The following is a 19,179-nucleotide window of genomic DNA, read 5'->3' as shown; positions in this document are numbered from 1 at the left end:
CTTGCGTGTAAAGTTAAATTCCCAGCAGTCTCCTTTCTATGAAAAGTGGTGCCCAATTGGCCATCACTTTGGTAAACCCTAACGTCTAAAAACTGAATACTCTTCTTGCTGATGTTAGAGGTGAACTTAAGGTTAACAGTATTCGTATTAATCTGAATGATAAAATCAGATGCACTCAATTCACTGCCTCGCCACACAATAAAAACATCATCGATGTAACGCATCCAATGCAAGACATTCTCATTAAAAACTTTAGCATATATTACTTTGAGGACCTGCTCCTCCCACCAGCCAACATGTAAACATGCGTAGCTGGGGGAGAAGCAAGCCCCCATCGCAACTCCTCTTTTCTGTAAGTAAACATCATTGCCAAATAAAAAGTAATTATTGTGCAAACACCATGAGATCAAATTTAAAAGCATCTTGTTATGTTGATAAAACTCGATAGGTCTCTGATCTAAAAAATGCTTTATGGCTCAAAATCCTGTAGAGTGTTCAATACTAGTATACAAGGATTCAATGTCTGATGTAATAAAAAGTAAATCCTCGGACCATTCTATGTCTTGAATCTTTCTTAAAAAATCCCCAGTATCTTTCACATAGCTAGACAATTCCTTGACAAATTCCTGAAGGAAAAAATCCACATACTGTGTAACATTCTCCCCTAAACTGTTGATAGCCGATATAATGGGCCTTCCTGGGACTGGTGTAGTCTTTTTGTGGACTTTCGGGATAAAATAGACTTTTGCTAAAACAGGTTGTTCAATGTTTAAAAATTTGAAGTCTTCCATCGAAATCACCCCTTCCCGTTTCCAAAGTAATAATTCCTTCCTCAGATTCTGTCTTGTCATGTCATATTTAGTATGTGAAGACTTCTCATAACACTCTGCATCTAGTAGATGTCTATTTGCCTCTTGAATGTAATCCTTTTGGGGCCAGATCACCATGTTGCCTCCTTTATCAGATTTAGTCACAATTATCTTATGTTTATTGCCCAATTTTTTAATCGACTTAGCATATTCTATTTCATTCTTACTTTTGTAACGCTTTTTATGTCTAGTATGATGGTACCATGTTTTGATGTCTTCAATTATTACCTCATGGTAAATGTCAATAAATATATATATGATGTGTTAGACTAGCATTCTATACAGTGGAATATTTGCACTACGAAATGTATTAGTAAATGCATGTAATTGTTACACTGTTCACATCATGCATAGTAATCTTGTATATGTTTTACAGGGTTTTCACTGAGATTTTGTTGGTTGATAGTATGCTCTCTATGTCTATTGATGCCTTAGGTGGGATGGGCTATATAGACTGCAGTTGTAATAGTGCCAAATAGATTGACAACGCTTTTGAGCAAGCCAAAACGCGCCTATCTTTTTAATTTTGGGATTGAGGCTGATCTGATCAAATAAAACAGATGCCGTGTCTTAACTGCTCCGAGTCCGTGTCTCCTTCCATGGATCACTCTGTGGGAGTTGGTTGTGTGTGTGTGTGTATATATATTTTTTTTTAATTAAATAAACCTGTGTTACTTTACATTAAGTACATATGTGATTTTTATATTTTTAAACGTATAAAAAGTTTATCTGTAAAAAAAGAACATCTACAGTATTAATAAAAACGTAATACATTTTTTAACAAATAATCATTTGTAATACACCTAGTATTCAAAATAAACCATACATATTAACTAAAAAGTAAACATTAGAATGACATATTATTTTACAAATGCAATTTTAAAAACCTTAGAAATTCACTGAAATAAACCAAAGGTTACAGAGATGTTTTAGTTAGACTCAGGTTTCACTCATATAAAACCATAGAAATTCAGTAGTTATAGTTACCTGAGCTAACTGTAACTTAAACCCCTTCAATGCACTGCTTATGACCTCACATATTACATCACTCATGACATGGTCAGTGACACTATTGATGACATCACTGTCGTTCTGTATGAAACGCTATATCTTAACTTAATCTCGCTGCCCAATATACCTGAAATTGGGGGGCATTGTCAGGTACATCGTCGTCTCCAACCCACCGGCTATTAAAACAATTATCTGGCATCTTTCTTTCACGTTTGCCTTGGGCATCATAACAGTAAAACAGGATAGCAATAGCAACAGACATTAGAACAAATGAATGGTATCAGTCTTTTTTGTTCACTTCTGGCATAATATCAGTGAAACAGTTGAGAAACCGACAACATAAATTGAGCATTCTTTCACCTTCGCTTTGGGACATATATTTCGGACTCCCACTGCAGTCACAAACTCGTTTGTGTGCTGAGTTCTCTTTAGGACACATCATGCATTGCTATTCCGCAGTCGCTTTAACTTATTAGCATTAAAACCATGGAAAAGAAACACCTGGTGGCTTAAATAACTTATGGAGCTATTTACAGTGCTCGAGCACTTTATTCGACTTACGCCCCCATGTCAGTTTTTTGCCTTATGCAGTCCCTGCCATTGAGGCCCTATACAGTCAGGCACGATGGCATAATGAATTGGGCCTGCTGGTGCACTGGTCCCGCAGGTCTAACATTGGCTGCCTCCTGCATCAGTAAAATGGTAGAAGTTCAACCAGCAAGAACTTCAAAAATCCATGAATCCGTATGATGTTCACATTGACACTGAAAGACAACCAGAAAGTCAAACAATGCACACTGCAAACAGTTGTGTGCATAGTCAAGCATTTAACTGCTGTTCTACCAAAGCAGAACACACTTTATGAAGGGAAAGCAACAACTGCAATGCTACTTACCCAGAGGACTGGGCATTCACTGACATGGGTAGTTTGAACATATTATTACTGGAATGGTGTTCAAACATCCAAAGATTACCAAAGTAACCTTTAAAATGAGCAGTTGTGGCTATGTACAATTCCTCTACAATAAAACAAAGTCACAATGAATAGACAACACTGCTAAAGATTGACTGCCAAGCGACATCTCAACTGCACATTTTCTCACAGTGCCTGCCAGACCCAAGAACACAGCATCACTCTGTAGCAGCCTTTGAACATTAGCGGAAGCGATGGGACCCTTATTTAAACATAAGAGAAGAATATTAAAGTATCTCTTCAGACAATATGAGTTCCATTTGAAACCTGGAAGAATCAGTATATTGTTGACAGATTCTATTGTCAGAGGTGATGTACTTAGAATTGTGAACTGTGTAATAGGCAAGAGAGAATCCCTATCCTGAGCAAGGACTCTGTTTGATGAGAGGCGGTTTCCCTCAGTATGCAATGGTAGCAGCATTAGAGATAACAAACATTCCTTTGATAATAGGAATATGAGCAAGATTGTCCCTCCCTACCATGTTAGGGATGAAATCCATAAATGGATAACTGCTTTAGAGAGGGCCTTGAAAGTTCAGAGGGTCCCTCAAGAGCAGTGGGCAGCTATCTTGTGGCTCTCCTTTGCTGACAAAGGTAGAGATACGCTCCTCACTGTTAGAGAAGAGGATGCTGACAATTACTCAGTTCTGAAGAGTGCTCTAATTGATGGGTTTGGCTTAACCACTTAACAGTACAGGATTAAGTTCAGACACACCCAGATGACAAAGTATAAGGACTGGGTAGACTTTGTGGATAGTGGTATCAAGGCTCTGGAATGTTGGTTGCTTGGCAGCAAAGTGCATGATTTTGATGAATTGTACAATTTGATTATGAGGGAGCAGATCCTTAAGAATTGCCAGAATCAGCTACAGCCTCAGTACCTGGTGTATTCAGATCGGATTTCTCCCCAAGAATTGGCAGGAAGGCAGATAAATGGGTCAGAACCAGGGGGTAGCAGAACAATCAGAACCATGGTGGTGACCAGAAGAAGCAAAATTCTTCAAAAGCCCAGGATAAGGGTGGGGACCAGGGTAAAGACAAAGAGTCTTCATCAGAGCCCCAAAAACCTGCATCAGAGGAGAGCACAATCCAACAAGGGAAAGGGCAAAAAGAAACATTGTTGTTACTTGTGTAAGGTAAAAATCCATTGGGCAAAAGATGCTGATTGTCCGAAAGCCAAGGAAACTACTCCTACCACCACTTCCCTAAGCCAACTGCTTCCCCTAGCACAAGTACAAGTGGCAGTACAGGAAACAATGGATTAGTGGGGTTAACCTTGGAATCTGAGATAGGTTCTGGCTTAGTCAGAGCTCCAGCTCAAGCTTTACTAGTCTGTGATGGTGGCATGGATATTGCCACCTTACTTGTCCGCCCCAGTAACCTGGGCAAGTACAGACAACAGCCTTTGATCAATGGAACAGAGTCAATGGCCTAAAGAGACACAGGGACCAGTCTCACAACTGTGACAGAGAAACTTGTGTCTCTTGGACAGATCATACTTGGTAAGATGTACTAAGTGACCAATGCAAACAATGTCAGGAATGACCATTCCTTGGCAGTTGTTCATTTCAGCTGGGGAGGGGTAACTGGCCCTAAAAAGGTTATGGTACGTTCAGACCTACCAGTAGATTGTTGGGCAATGATTTGGAGACTTCAGCTTGGGCTGATGTCGAATTCAGGACTCGTACAGGAAGGTTGGGCATCTCTGCAGAGGTGTTTGCTGTGAGTAGGCCACAAGCCAAACTGACATCCACTGAACAAGCCCTGCATCCTCGAACAATGGACCAGGTGCGTTCCAAGAGAAGGAGCAGGTGGAGTAAGGCTGAGTCTTCCCCCCAGACTCAGAGTGAGGATCAGTCTCTTGATGGATATGATATCAGTTCCTATGACGGAGCTGCCCCAGATGAGCTTAGAGCCTGATCAGGTTGAGTTAATGGGGACAGGGGGCCCTTCCAGGCCAGACATGACTTTAGAGCAGTAAACCTGCCCCTCTCTTGAACCCCTCAGACAGCAAGCTGCTGCTGAGGCTGCTGAGAATGTCAGTGGGTCCCACAGGATCTACTGGGATGAGGGACTCCTTTATTCAGACCCAAGCCTTTTGCTACCAGAAGGTTGGTTATTCCTCTGAAGTTTAGGGGCTTCCTATTCACCCTTGTACATGACATTCCCCTGGCAGGACACCTAGGCCAAAGTAAGACTTGGGACAGACTTGCCCCTCACTTTCACTGGCATCACATGTCTGAAGACACCACGGAGTTGTGTTGCTCCTGTGCAACTTGCCAAGCTAATGGTAAGTTATGTGGCACCACAAATGCCCCCCCTGATACCACTTCCAGTGGTGGGGGTTCCCTTTGAGAGGGTTGGGATCAAATTGGTCCCATGAACCCTCCTAAAGCATCTGGGCACAGTTACATTCTAGTGGTGGTGGACCATTCCACTCGGTACCTAGAAGACATTACCCTTAGAACCCCTGTGGTGGCCAGGGCCCTCCTGGGAATTTTTTCCAGGATGGGTTTCCCTAAGGAGGTTTTAACTGACAGAGGTACAAACTTCATGTCATGTTACATCACTGCAATGTGGAAGGATTGTGGAGTGAACTACAAATTCACCACAACCTATCGCCCACAATGCAATGGGTTAGTTGAAAGGTTCAATCAAACCCTCAGGGGCATGATCATGGGCCTCCCAGAAAAGCTAAGGCGAAAATAGGATGTTCTTCTGCCCTGCCTTCTCTTTACCCACAGAGAGGTCCCTCAGAAGGGGGTTGGCTACAGCCCTTTTGAAATTCTGTTTGGGCATCCAGTTAGGGGTCACTTGTGTTTGGTGAAGGAGCGATGGGAGTTACCTCTCAAACCTCCCAAACAAGACATAGTGGACTATGTACTTGGTCTCCGCTCCAGGATGGCTGAGTACATGAAGAAGGCAAGCAAAAGCTTAGAGGCCAGTCAAGAATTGCAAAAGGCTTGGCATGACCAAAAGGCTATCTTGACTGTTTACCAGCTAGGCCAGCAGGTGTGGGTGTTGGAGCCTGTGGCCCCAGCAGCTCTCCAAGACAAATGGAGCAGACACCACACTATCATTGAGCAAAAAGGTGAGGCCACCTATCTGGTGTACCATGGCACTCCCAGGAGCCCCCACTGGGTGCTCCATGTGAACAGGCTCAATCCATTTGTGGACAGGGCTGACATGGGATTGCTCATGGCAACTGATGAGGGACAGGAGGAAGAGAGTGACCCTCTCCCTGATCTCCTTCACTGGGAAGGGTCCCTAAACTTTAAAATTCCAACCGCAACTTGCACATAGCCTTGTATGGAGCACGCGGTCATGTTCACACACTTCACACGCACTCCGGGGGGTCCCTATCTACTCACCTTGGGTGGTTCCTTGGGGTTCCAGCAATTCTTTGTCCTCTTGACATTGTCCTGACTCGAGTCGTGGTTCTTAAACCACTTTCTTAGTATATGGTTTGGTCCCTTCCTGGGGCCCACTGTGCACTTGTGCTATTTACTGTTATTTCTTTGCTAAAGTATTGTGTGCGTTATGTCTATCTCTGTGTGGAAGATACTGTAATGTACTAGATAGTGTTATATAATAAATACATATTTTTATAACTACTGTGTGGTTCTCTTTTTATTTAATCTATACTATAAGATTGCATTCAGGTATACAAAGCAGCTTTACACTCCTTCAAGACCAAGCCTGAAGGCTGCTCTCCACAGCTACCACTTGGATAGCTTTCTAAGGTTGTCTGAGACCTCTTAAATCACCATAAGGATTGTCTGGACGGGTGCAAGGTACCCACTGAACATAAGTGGACATCATATGTCCCAAACTGAATAATGTACACCGCACACTCTTAAAACACTTATTTAATGAGAGAGGGATACGTACGTGCAGAAGAGCCATCATGAGAAGTCTGGCCCCTACAGATCTTCAGCTAAACTGCAAACTTCTGAAATGTCTACAAACTCACGATAAAGCAGTATAGCAGAATTGTAAGCTGCATACCATAGCATGAGGAATTTGACTTGTACATTGATTTCACCCGATCTTCCTGCTCTGAGCAATCGTGCAGACCATATGCAACCCATTCCAAAAAGGCTGAGGCATGAAGCAATTTACTTGGCCCCAAAGAACCCCACTCACCGTAGCCAAACCGACTCACAAAATGCTGCCTCCAGACCGACAAGATGCCATACGACCGACAGCGTATCCAGAGGGAAGCAATGAGGGCGGCAACTGTGTGGGGCAGGTATAAGTCCCTGGCCCCAGCCCGCCAGGTGCCGGACATGACCCTTAGTGAGTGCTGGAAGTGAGGGACTCCCCCCAGGGTTCCCAAAGTCTAGCATGATGCGGAGTGTGCCAGAATGCAGCGTTAAGGAGCCGCCCTCTTAGGAGGGTGCACTGCGTGCGCTGCGGGCAGCCACAAAGTATCAAAAACTATACACAACAGTTAAAGAATTGCCTGGTAAATAGCAATGAAAATACTTATTTTTTGTAGACCTATACTGTTTGCTGGCTTGTATAATATAGAAGAAAATAGAGAAAGTCTACACTAAATACAATTTACATATTCCCTTGATCCCGCACATACTTTATTCTCAACTATCCTACAGTAATCTTATGCATGTGCATTTTAGTTAGCGCAAACCTAGCCAAAAAGCCTCAGAATGATGCAAGAGGCCCCAGGAAAAGAAGCCTGTAATTGGGTGGAGCTAGCTGGTTTTTAAGAACCAAGGTGAGCCGTTATTCATAATTCAGTGTTCTTTATAGGGATGTGTCTTCAGCTCTTTCCTAAATTGGACCATTGTTGGTTCAGTCCTGATGGCTGTGGGGGTGTCATTCCAGTTCTTGGGTGCATTCAGCTTTGTTCAATTCTGCTTTTATGTTTTTTCTTGCTCTGTGGCTCTTGATCACGTTAGCTGGTTACTGTGGTAATTGAGTTTCTGATTCAGCATATTTCCTTGGACATCTCAGCTATGTGACTAACTCTCATGCGTACCTCTTATAGTATTGTGAAAACCAGGTCTATGGTAATACACGACTGGAAACAATAATCCTAACAGTAGTGGTGTGACGCATATTAACAGTGTTTTACAAAAGTGCTACTCTGGTGGCAGGGGTGCTGAGTCAGCGAGTTACACGGCGTAACATTGGGTGCAGTACAAAATGAGCATACTTCAATGTGTGAATCTCCACCCACGGGATCCGCCTCTACAAACGCCGCCAAACCAATAAAGAAATAACACAAATCAATTAATGTAAAACGTGCCCAGTAAACTTGATATGCCTCTAAACCACTAACCACAAATACATGTACGGTTTGCCATTTGCACTGACCATCTCACACATCCCCCTCATTACAACTGTCAACATCCAGCGTCTCCCCCCGCCCGTGGCTGTGTCAGCTGCCTGCAGCAGTGTGGCTGGCAAGGTCCTCCCTCCTCCCCCCCCCCCCCCCAGCTGGCTGTGTCTGGCACACTCACAGCGAGAGATCTCGGGGGGGCCCAGGCTGCCCTCACTCCTCCCTGCGCTGCCCTAGCACTCTTCCAGCTGTGGCTGACGCCCGCGCTGCCTCCAGAGATGGCGCCTTCGGTGGGCCCCAGTACACTGAAGCGCCGGTGCCAGAGAGTGCTCTACTGGGTGCCCGTGCTCTTCATCTCCATCATCGTCTGCTGGTCTTACTACGCCTATGTAGTCCAGCTCTGCATAGGTGAGTGCGCCGCCGCCCCCCGCCTGCTGCAGTCTCCGGAGCAACAGCAGGCAGCGCGGGGGCGTTTGTTTACCTCTGCTGCCGCTGCTGCTGCAGGACTATTAGCGGCTCCGGGAGCCGAGCCCAGCCGGGAAACCCTCGGTGATCAGCAGCGGGCGCAGAGTGCGCAGTCACAGGGGCAGCTGCGCGCGTGGGTACCGGGGGAGCACAGCTGCCAGCACGAGACGTCTCCGGAGAGAGACAGTTAACTCTGCATTAGCGCAGGGGATATTTGCTATTTAACAGCCAGGTTGCCTCTTCAGTTTTATTTTAAAATGTTTATATTTTTTTGTGCAACTTTTTGAATATCCACTTGTATTGGATAACCCTGACACGCTGGAATAAAATGAACGCTACTCTTTCTGTAATATAAAATACCCCTCTGTGGTATTGTTTGTTTTATTGGAGTTGGAAAGTTTTAATAAATGAAGCCTTTTTAGCTGATGGAAGAGTGTGTCGTGTGGTAACAGGGAACTCCCATCAAAGAGGTCCTGGCTGCTAGCTCTGCAGTAGAACAGAGCTGGTTTCACTGTGCGCTGCCTTGTGTAATCGACTTGACAGCTACATTTATACTCTGATGCTGGGAATTTGAGCTGTAGGAACAACATTTATTTTTTCTGTCAGTGTGAAAAAAAACAGTTTAAATTCGGCCCAATACCGGGGCACGTGCTGAATCTGCTGATGGTTAGGTGCACGTTACCTCCTCTCAGCTGTGGTAAGGGCGTGCAATGTTATCGGATGCTGTCAGACATAGAAACTTTGAGGGCGCCTAGAACGTGCTTTCCTTACCTCGCCTCTTCGATGCATACAGTATCATTGTGGTGTGTCATGTCTCAGCCTCAGCCTACAGGGTGTCAGCATTTCCTTGGGTGCTTTTATTGTCCTTTCCTGCCTCGCTGCATTCCTTTAATTTATAATTTATGCAACACCTTAAAATTATTATAACTTGCGCATCTCCATACTCAGTGTATTCAGCTCGGTAGCCACGCTACATTAGCTATAACTCGATCTTTTTCTGTGCAGTGCTTATACCCTTTTAAATTATATAACATACCATTTAAAATAATAATATTTACAATAATAGCTATGACATCACAAATCACATCTTTTGTGAGAATACAGTGCACGGTAGATTGGCGGGTTAAAGTTAATGTAGTGTGGCTACCGAGTTGAATACACTGTTTAGAGAGGTTCACAACTTAGAATAATGTTATTTATTTTCAGAGTTTTATATAGTGAGAACGTGGCCCATCAGGGTATCAGAGTGCTGAACATATAGTGAACAGATCATACATACATGAGAAAAAGCAAGAAGAGATATGTAAAAAGCAAAAGAATTACAGATATAAATACAATATACCAATCGTCCTGGTAGGTTAGGGGACCAGGGATAGATCAACATGCAAATAGACAAGCTGAGTGACTTTAGCCCCTTATGTGCTGCCGTCGGCCAACGGCCGACAGCAGCACTACCTCCCTAGTGCTGCCAACGGCCAACGCAGCCCCGCCCACTCTTCAGAACGCCCGCACCGTGGCGGTTAAGGCGCTAGGGATGCTCCAGATGGAATCTGTTTATCTGAAGCATTTTTACTTCTCTTATGAAGGCAGTAATAGAGGGTTTTCCCTGGTTTCAGGTGGCAAAGCATTCCAAATTCTTGGGGCTAGACCGGAGAAAGAGCAGTTGTAAGTTTTCTTTTTGTTAAACTTCTGTGGTTTCAGCAACAACGACTTAAAACTTCTCAAGGACCACATCCCACCAGATAGTTTAAGTTTTTGGTTCAAGTAAACAGGGGTGTTTTCATGAAGGGCCTTGTCTGTCATGCAAGCTACCCTCAAATGGATTCTTGTTGCAAACTAGAGCCATTTTAGGTGGTTTAGAACTGGAGTAATGTGGTCTGGATCCATTGATGAGCCTGACAGCTGAGTTGAATGTGGCCCTTAGTGGAGCCAGCCTTACCTTCGGTAAGCCTGCAGGAATAGCACTCCTGTAATCTAGTCTGGATATAACTAGAGCTTGACTGCTAATTGAATGTCACCTGGAGATAAGTAGGGCTTGATTTTCCTAGTGTGTTAAGATGGTTTTGAAGGAGTTACATACATTAAGATGTAAAGATTTAAGTATAAGTGTACAATTTAAAAATGTTGTGTAGTTTAAGTTTGGATTTCAGTTGAAGAATGCATAAAGTTATATTAAGTTAAAGGTGGTGCGGAATTGTATAAATGAAAGGTATAACTATAGCTTTATCATGTTTATGTATTTTATGTTTGGTTTGCATAGAAATAATAACATAAGTTTTCCTAACTATAACAAAGGTTTAAACTTTTTCTTTCTTTGAATTCCAATGGTTTTAAAATTTTAATAAAAATGTGTTCCAAATCCTAGAATTTACTGTCATGGAATGGAATGTCATTAAGTGGAGTGTGGTACAGTAGAGTCGAGGAGAGAGTCATATAGTGTAGCGTTGTCGAGTGTACTGTCGTAGAGGGAAGTAAAGTGGAGTGTGATAGACTGGAAAAGCGTACAGTGGAACAGCATACAGTGGAGTGGCGTAGAAGGGAGTGGGGTAAAGTGGAGTGTTGTAGAGTGGAGTTAAGTAGAGCAGAGTGGCGTAGAGTGTGGTGGAGTAAATTTTTATAAAGTGTAGTTTCATGTTGTATAGTACAGTGGTATGGAGAGCACTAGAGTGGACAGGCATAGTGTAGAGTCAAGTTATGTATTATAAATTGGAGTGCCATCTTGTACAGTACAATAGCGTGGTGTGTCATAGTGTGTTGGAAAGTGTTTTAGAGTGGAGTAGGGTGTTGTACTAGTTTAATGCAAATGCATAGAGTGGAGGACCGTGTTGTACAGTGGCACACAGGATAGTAAAGTCTTCTAGAGTCAAGTTGCATAGAGTGGAGTAGAGTGTGGTACAGTAGAGCGTGATAGAACTGAGTTGTGCACAGTGCCATAGAGATGGGTAAATTGACAAATTGACTTGTATTAAACTGATTCTAATATCTTTTTTAAACAAAAATCTAAAAGCTTTTTTGAAGTGTTTAATTTTAACTAGAGATTGTATTTTTATTCTTAATGTTTGCAACAATGCTCTCTTTTTTGTATATGAAAGAGCTACACACCAAGGATTTTAAGTGGGCTGTGGGAAAGGTAATGGGGTAAACATGTATTATAAGGAATAAAGTATCCCCTGCCATACATGTTGCATGTTATCTCAGAGTCACATTTGACCTTGTTCATCTATATGGTCATTTAACTCATTGGTGGTTAGCATATCCATATGTATGACATGGGGTACTCTATCCCATATATTATATCATTAAGAATCAAAAATAGTCAACATGAAGATATGTTTTTAGTGAACATTTGATAATAAGCATACTTTTTTCAATACCTATTTCGATTCAAACCACGTACTTTTAATGTGAAGGAAATACATACAGCTTATAACGAGTCAGGTACATGCACTATTACAGTATTCTTGGTTAAAATTGACCATGCATGTTCAATAAATGTACAGACCTTACCACTTCAGACTCCATCTAAAGCGGGAATTGCTGTCTGGCATTAGGCCTGAACAGTCTGTGCTGCAATGATTCCCTCAATGAAGGGATTCCAGAAAAGTAAAGTTCTGTTTTTCGTTTCTCCTTGTTGGTATCTGGTTAAACCATGTTATTTATTTACATTGGTGTGAATGATGGGATATAGCTGCTGGCAGACGCTTTTGTCTTAAGTTGAAGCAGTATTGTCATGAAATGCAGACCCACCTAAAACTTGTAAATTTCTTGTAATTTACTTTCTGCTTATGCCTTTCTTCCTACTGTCTGCAGAGGCAACCCGGTTTATTGATCATCTCCATCCTTTAACTTTATTTGGGATCGAGAGACCATAAAAGTATGCATAGCAACATAAGTTTAAAAAGCATGACACAATAAAACATTTCAAGCAGCATTAAACGAGAATTCAATTTCCAACCTTACGGCAAAACCCAATTATTTAGCAGCTGCTCATATACAAAAGCATGAGAGTCACTTAAAATCATCAACAGCCACATGACCAATTAAACTTAAAGTACATCGTGCAGTTATTGGTACCTCTTTTTCTGAGATCCCATTTAGAATGTAGGTAGCTGGCTACCGTGTAAACAAGACATCTCCTAGTATCTGCTCTACATAATCTCAGGGCATGAAGCCTATTGTCAAGCCTGAGAAGGCTGCACAGAGGGATGATCCAGCGGGCACGCTGTTTAGTATATGCGCCACAGAAGAACAGTAAGTGCTCATTGTTCCCCACTGACTGACATCCCCTGGGGCAAAGATTGGAGGGGTTTATTTTGCTCCTCTAAGAAGAGGTAAAAGAAGCAGTTGGTAGAATCCCAAATCTAAATTTAATATAAATCGCCTATTTGCATAGTCCATAAAATCTTCGAATTAGGAACCGTATTTAAAAGGCAGGTACTGGTCCATTAGGCTGCCCGAGTGGACATACAACATTTTTAAGCCAAGGACAACATTCCAGTAGTGATCTTTAAAATATTCCTTATTGATTGTAAACATCATTATAGATCTAGTTTAAGTTTGACATCCTACAGGCTGTCATTCTCTTGTTGAAAGCAAAAGGCACTCTAAGGCTTTGTAACTTCTCAAATCTTAGTACCTAGAAGCCTGGGACCAGGGCCGGACTGGCCGTAGCGAGCACTGGGTGCTACCCTGATGGGCCATCAGGGTGGGGGTCAGTTTTTGTCCCCTTGGGGGGCAATTATGTTACAGGAGGCCAGCAATATCGGCCACCTGTAACGAAATCACCCGAAACTGGCCTTAGCAAACAGCTCGGTCGAACACCCCCCCCCCCACCCAATGGGGGGCCGGACGATCAGTTTGCCAGAACTGGTTTCGGTTCCCAGTCCAGCCCTGCGTGGGACAGGATGTTGCTGATAACTAGGGCATCCCTTGTTCTCTTTTCACCATTGGTGAATTGAACCCTGGTACAGGCTAACACCAGAGAGGCCTGTCAGCAGCCAGAAGAGGGCTTAGGCATGAACCCACCAATAGTGAGGAACGTGCCAGACATTGTGTTCAATGTTTTTATTTAGTTCAGTTCCCATTTTTAATTATCTGATCAAACCATGCTTTATCGCTTTGGTTTTCATGCTTCACTTTCTGTCACTTCGAGAAATTAATCAAACTAATGAGTCAATTTTTATGACAGAGATTAGCCATAGACAATGTAGTGCAGCTCCAGAGCAGTAGTCCTTGCTTCACATTGCCCCAAGGCCCTAATTTATCACCAACGTGCTCCAAGAGGCCTGGCACTTTCACGAAATGAGGCTCACAGTGTGAAATAGATAGTGCTCAAGTTCTGGGGTGCTCAAAGGTGGCACACATGGTGTCAAGGGTAAGAGATTGAGCATGCAGCTCTTCCTTTCACCAACACCACAGTGACTCAATTGCAGGACCAACGCCAGGCATCCTTCATTGCAAGTACAGGCAGAGACCTGCTCCTGTAACTTTGTATTGGCTTCAAGCCCCTGTGGCCCTGTCTGCTTGCTGTAGGAGGGCTGTGGCTTTCATTATACGAGATGTGGCTCAAGGAAACATGATCCATTCGAATGAGGCTGCGGACAGGCGCAAAGCGTGTCATGGCAAAGGCATTAAGCATTCAGCTCCCCCCATTGCCACACAACAATTGCTTAATTGTAGCTTGTAGGTCTGGCATCTGCCATTGTTGTGTTAGACAGGGGTATGTCCTGCTGCTTCCCAGTGGCTGCTAGCTGTCCCATCCCCTTGCTACAAGAGAACCATCACTTACAATATACAAGATTTGCACCAAGTAGCAGCATCCATTCCAGGAGCACTACAAGCATGCACACTGGGGATCTCGACATGGCTGCCTCACCCCCCAGCAACACTGATCGTCCTAATGGCATACTTATTCTACCTTTGGTGGAAATATTCCGAGTCAGAGTGTATATTTGTATATCTGTCAAAGAGAAAGCTCTGTTGGCTTTGCCATTGTTTGTTTAGCTCTGGCCTGAAGACAGTTTATCGTTTTTGCCAGACTCCGGTTTTACACAAAATTCATAAAAAAAAAGCAAATATATAACCATACAAAGAGGGGTTTTAACTCAGTGGTCTGTATCCATTGGACTGTTAAACAGTCATTCACGTTTTGGTTCCACCCACCACAGCATACGGGATTGGTCAATAGGTCAACCACTTCAGCCATTTGCTGTACTCACTGGGAGTCATTGCATTTTGTCACATGTCAACATCCACCAACAAAATAAATGCACTTCAATGTCAGAGCTCATGCACCATTAACCTCTGCCATAGTTAGAGTACCATGTTATGCCATCGTATACTCAGAGTGCAGCAACCCTTATGACCCCATTACAAATGCCCTCATTATCAAGAGCCTCTCATCAATCTACATTATTGTTATTATGTTGAATAATAATAATGATAATAATACGCTTTGCACTTAAACATCATTACTTTAAGCTTGCAATAAAAAAATTAATTAAAAACACTTTCACACTAAGTGTCCGAGCACTGAGATAGAATGCACTTAATATGTTACAATGTCGTTTTTGAACATTAACTTTAAAAAGTGATGGAAAATAACGTAATAATTTAACTGCCATCTAAAGTGCACACAAAATACATAGTTTCTAATGTTGATATAATAAAGTTTATTAAAATGCACATAATTTTTGTTTATGAAGACAAAGGAACTATTTTTGGGAGGATGAGAAAATTGTGCATTGGCTTTGTTCGGTCACTCACAGTGAACAGAACCAATTGGTAAAGGGGATTCATCCATTGAATCATGCTGTATGATGTGTTGGCCAGAAGATTTTTTTTCCTAATAACAATCTGGTGAGTCAGCTAAAGCTGCAGCTTCAAAAGCTTGACATTTTTAGGTCTTGCGCACACAGCGTATGCACTGTGTTGTGAGCCTTATTGATTACAATTCAGTATGTTTAGAACCCATCCACAGCTTACCATTATTTGTTTTAATTGTCACTCTCATTTGCAATCTTTAAATTGCTTAGCTCCTGTAGGATTTCCATCCTTTGTTTGCGTTAACTTCTCCCTGGAGCATGGGCCAAGAATGTGTTGTTCCTTGTCATTGTTCTTCCTCGTCTTTTTGCAACGCACTATTTGTTTTATTTTTTCTTCCATCTCCATTGATGCTTGAGTTACTTTAATTCACAACTGTGCTACTCTATGCCATTCAAATCTATGCTACTCCACCCTACGCCTCTCTCCATCACTCCACTCTACGTCACTTTATGCCACTCTACACCACTGCAATCTTCTTTATGCCACTCCACCCTATTCAACTCTACGACCCTCTACTCTGTGTCACTCCAGATTAAGCCACTCCACTCAATTCTACACCACTCTATGATACGCCATTCCACTCTACACCACTACACTCTGTGCCACTCCACTCCACCCAATATCACTCTATGCCACTCCATTATACTCTACACCATGACATTCTACTCTACACCACTCCCTTCTACTCTACGCCACTCTACTCCGCGCTACTCCACTCGAAGCCGCTCTACTCCATACCATTCAACTCCGCACAACCACACTCTAAACATCTCTACTCCACTCAAATTTAACTTACGCTACCCACTCCATCCCACTCTATGCCACTCTAACCTCACTGTACTCCTCTACTGTTTGCCACTCTACTCTATGCAACTTTACAGCACTCTACTCTATGCCACTCCACTCCAGGCAATGCCACTCTGCGGCACTGTATGCCACTCCACTCTAAGCCACTCTACTCTAAGTCGCTCTAATCTATTACACTCTGTGTGACATTACTCGATGCCATTCAACTGTATGCCACTTTACAAAATGCCATTCTGCGGCACTCTGTGGCACTCCACTCTAAGTTTCTCCACTCAATGCCACTCTGCTCTCCACCACTCTACTCTATTCCACACCGCTTTACTCTACACTACTCCATGCCACACCACTCTCTGCCACACCACTCTACTCTACACCAGTTTACTCCATGCCATTCTATGCCACACCCCACACTATGCCAAGTCCTTCTGTGCCACCACACTCTCTGCCATTCCACTGTACACCACTCTACTCTATGCCACTCCACTCCAGTCTATGTCACTCTACTCTATTCCACTGCATGCCACTCTAATTTATTCTACTCCATGCCACTCCACATCACACGACACAATGCCACTCAATGACGCTCTGTTACACCACTCTACATTTTGCCACTCTACTCTATGCCACACCACACCACACCACTCCACTCCAGAACATGCCACGGTACTCTACTGTAAGCCACTCAAGTCTATGCCACTGTACTCTACTGTATATCACTTTACTTTATGCCACTCTCTGTATGCCATTCTATTGTATGCCACTTTACTGTACACCACTCTACTCTACCCTACTCTAACGACTCCATTCTACGCCACTCTGCCATACTCTATGCCACTCCATGCCACCATTCTACTCTATGCCACTCCACTCTCCTCTACACCACTCTCCTCTACAGCACTCTACTCTATGCTACGCCATGACTCTTACTTTTAGCCCTTCTTAACAGCAGCCATGCTGCTATACAACATAGCTAAAATACATTGGTAACGCCAATAGCTTTCACATAAGTGAAGCCTATTGGCTTTGTCAATGCTTCTTCCTTTTAACAGTTGCCTCTCTTTGCAGCATCCTTACTAACCCACACTCTTCATTTATCCATTAGCGACCCACTTTACAGGATTTTAGCTCAAGAATCACTTCAAATCTTTTTCACAATCTCACTACAAAGTCACAATTCTCATTTTATCACCACAATCTAACCTTGCAGCATAATTACCCCACTAAACATACTCGCCACATCCTACACACCTAACCCATTTTACAATTTCTGTACAAGAAAATCACCATACTTGTACGTTCTTACCACATCTTCATTTTAAAACATGGCCATGCAGTCAGTTTTTGATGTGGTTTTATATTCAGAAGAACACGATACATTTGTTTGAACCTAACAAATTGTGTCCTCATTGGAACACTTATACAATGACCAGATTGCAAGACTAACTTGAAACATATGGGAAACTGTGGAATTTTGAGATGGGAAAAGCAAGATGTATGCTCCCTACCTTAGATTCTGATTACAACAATACTTTAATAAGGTTATTTGGGTGATGCAGAGACTATGGTTGATGGTATCATTTATTTGTAAATGACTTAAAAAGATCTCTACACAAGTCAACGCGTCTCATATTGCTTTCTTCGTTTTTGCTTTGTGGATATCTGGGATTCAAATAAGTTTCGTTTTGACAGCTCTATAAATACTGCCATTTTGTGGCCCATCCTCACCAAATGGTGTTTGCCTTCAAAGTCATGTTTTCAGTTATGGCTAGATAGAGCTCTTCTTCCAACTTTAATACTTCCCATCTTGCCTTGAACCTTGCTTAGAGAAAGTGAGAAAATGCATGGAGCACTCCTGTCTTAAGCTCAATGGAGACAAAACGGAGCTGATGTAGCTGGGCAACCCCTCCATATGAGAACATGGATTGGCATGCCCAAATTGTCTTGGCTCTGCCCCCCTGTGTCTAAGACAAAGATTAAAAGTCTATGTATGTGGCTGGATAAGTCCTTTAAATTCGACCACCAAGCAGTAAAACTAGCAGCGACCTCAGGATGCTTTGTAAAGTCATGCGTCTTCTTCCCATGATGGCAAGGATACTTATGGTCCAAGCTTTGATTCTTTCTCACCTGGACTATGGAAACTCCTGCAATCCTAGGACGGCAGGCCAAACAGGCATACACACTTAGAAGTGCACAATAGTACTCCTCCCCCTCCCATGGCCTGGCCCTGTCCCTCCCTACACGTGCTGGTTCAGAGCCAGCAGCTGAAAAATAAAACTATAGTAAAATATTGTTTCATTTTTCAGCAGCTAGCTCTGAGTCAGTGGGGCAATGCTTCTCGGCCAGGAGTCGCTGTGTTCTGAATTCTGAATTTTGAATTCAAAAGCACATAATATGGCATTGCTCCAGCGTCAATGACTGTCTGGGGAATATTTTGGGTTAGTTATCCTTCCTTTCTGTCGGATCCACCACCATATGTAATGATCTTTCTGAACTCCTGCATGCCTGTTGGTCTATTATCAGCTAACCACTCTAGAATCCTGCGGCAAAATATTTAAGGGCTCAGGCCACATACAGCAGATCTTAATTAGTGGTGCAACATGCGTACATGTGCCCTGGCAGCTGTCCATGTGCACTGGAGACTGCAGTGTGTGGACGTAGTGTGAGTGATTACACTTGGTTCTTGTGTGTTCTATCATCGCGTTAAGCAACCTCTTTGGCATACACTGGTATAAAGGTATTATAATCATATACGCTGGGTGTTTCGTATAACTAAGGCAGCGCCTCTAACAAAATATTACTAGTTACACTTCTTTGCCCATGCCTTTTTTAGAGTGACCTCTCATCTCAAACTTTTTTTATCCCATTTACAGTGCTAGGTAGCTCCCCTATGCATGTAGGCCCCATTACAGAAGTGTTTCTGTGCT

General features: G+C 42.9%; 1 protein-coding gene across 6 annotated transcripts in view; it reads left to right on the top strand.

Annotated features, from left to right (window-relative positions):
• Positions 1-8,412: 8,412 nt before the first annotated feature.
• The window catches only part of ZDHHC2 (zDHHC palmitoyltransferase 2), a 647,387-nt gene continuing 636,620 nt past the window's right edge, over positions 8,413-19,179 (top strand). For all 6 annotated transcript variants that reach the window (XM_078678140.1, XM_078678138.1, XM_078678139.1 and 3 more), the window contains exon 1: positions 8,413-8,566. In XM_078678140.1, coding sequence (XP_078534266.1) covers positions 8,437-8,566 — 130 coding nt within the window. In that variant the 5' untranslated portion in view covers positions 8,413-8,436. The remainder of the gene's footprint in view (positions 8,567-19,179) is intronic.

Source organism: Lissotriton helveticus, chromosome 2_2 (genome assembly GCF_964261635.1).
Source record: "Lissotriton helveticus chromosome 2_2, aLisHel1.1, whole genome shotgun sequence".
Classification (NCBI taxonomy): domain Eukaryota; kingdom Metazoa; phylum Chordata; class Amphibia; order Caudata; family Salamandridae; genus Lissotriton; species Lissotriton helveticus.
Note: the sequence above shows the minus strand (reverse complement) of the source record. Positions and strands in the feature narration are given on the sequence as shown.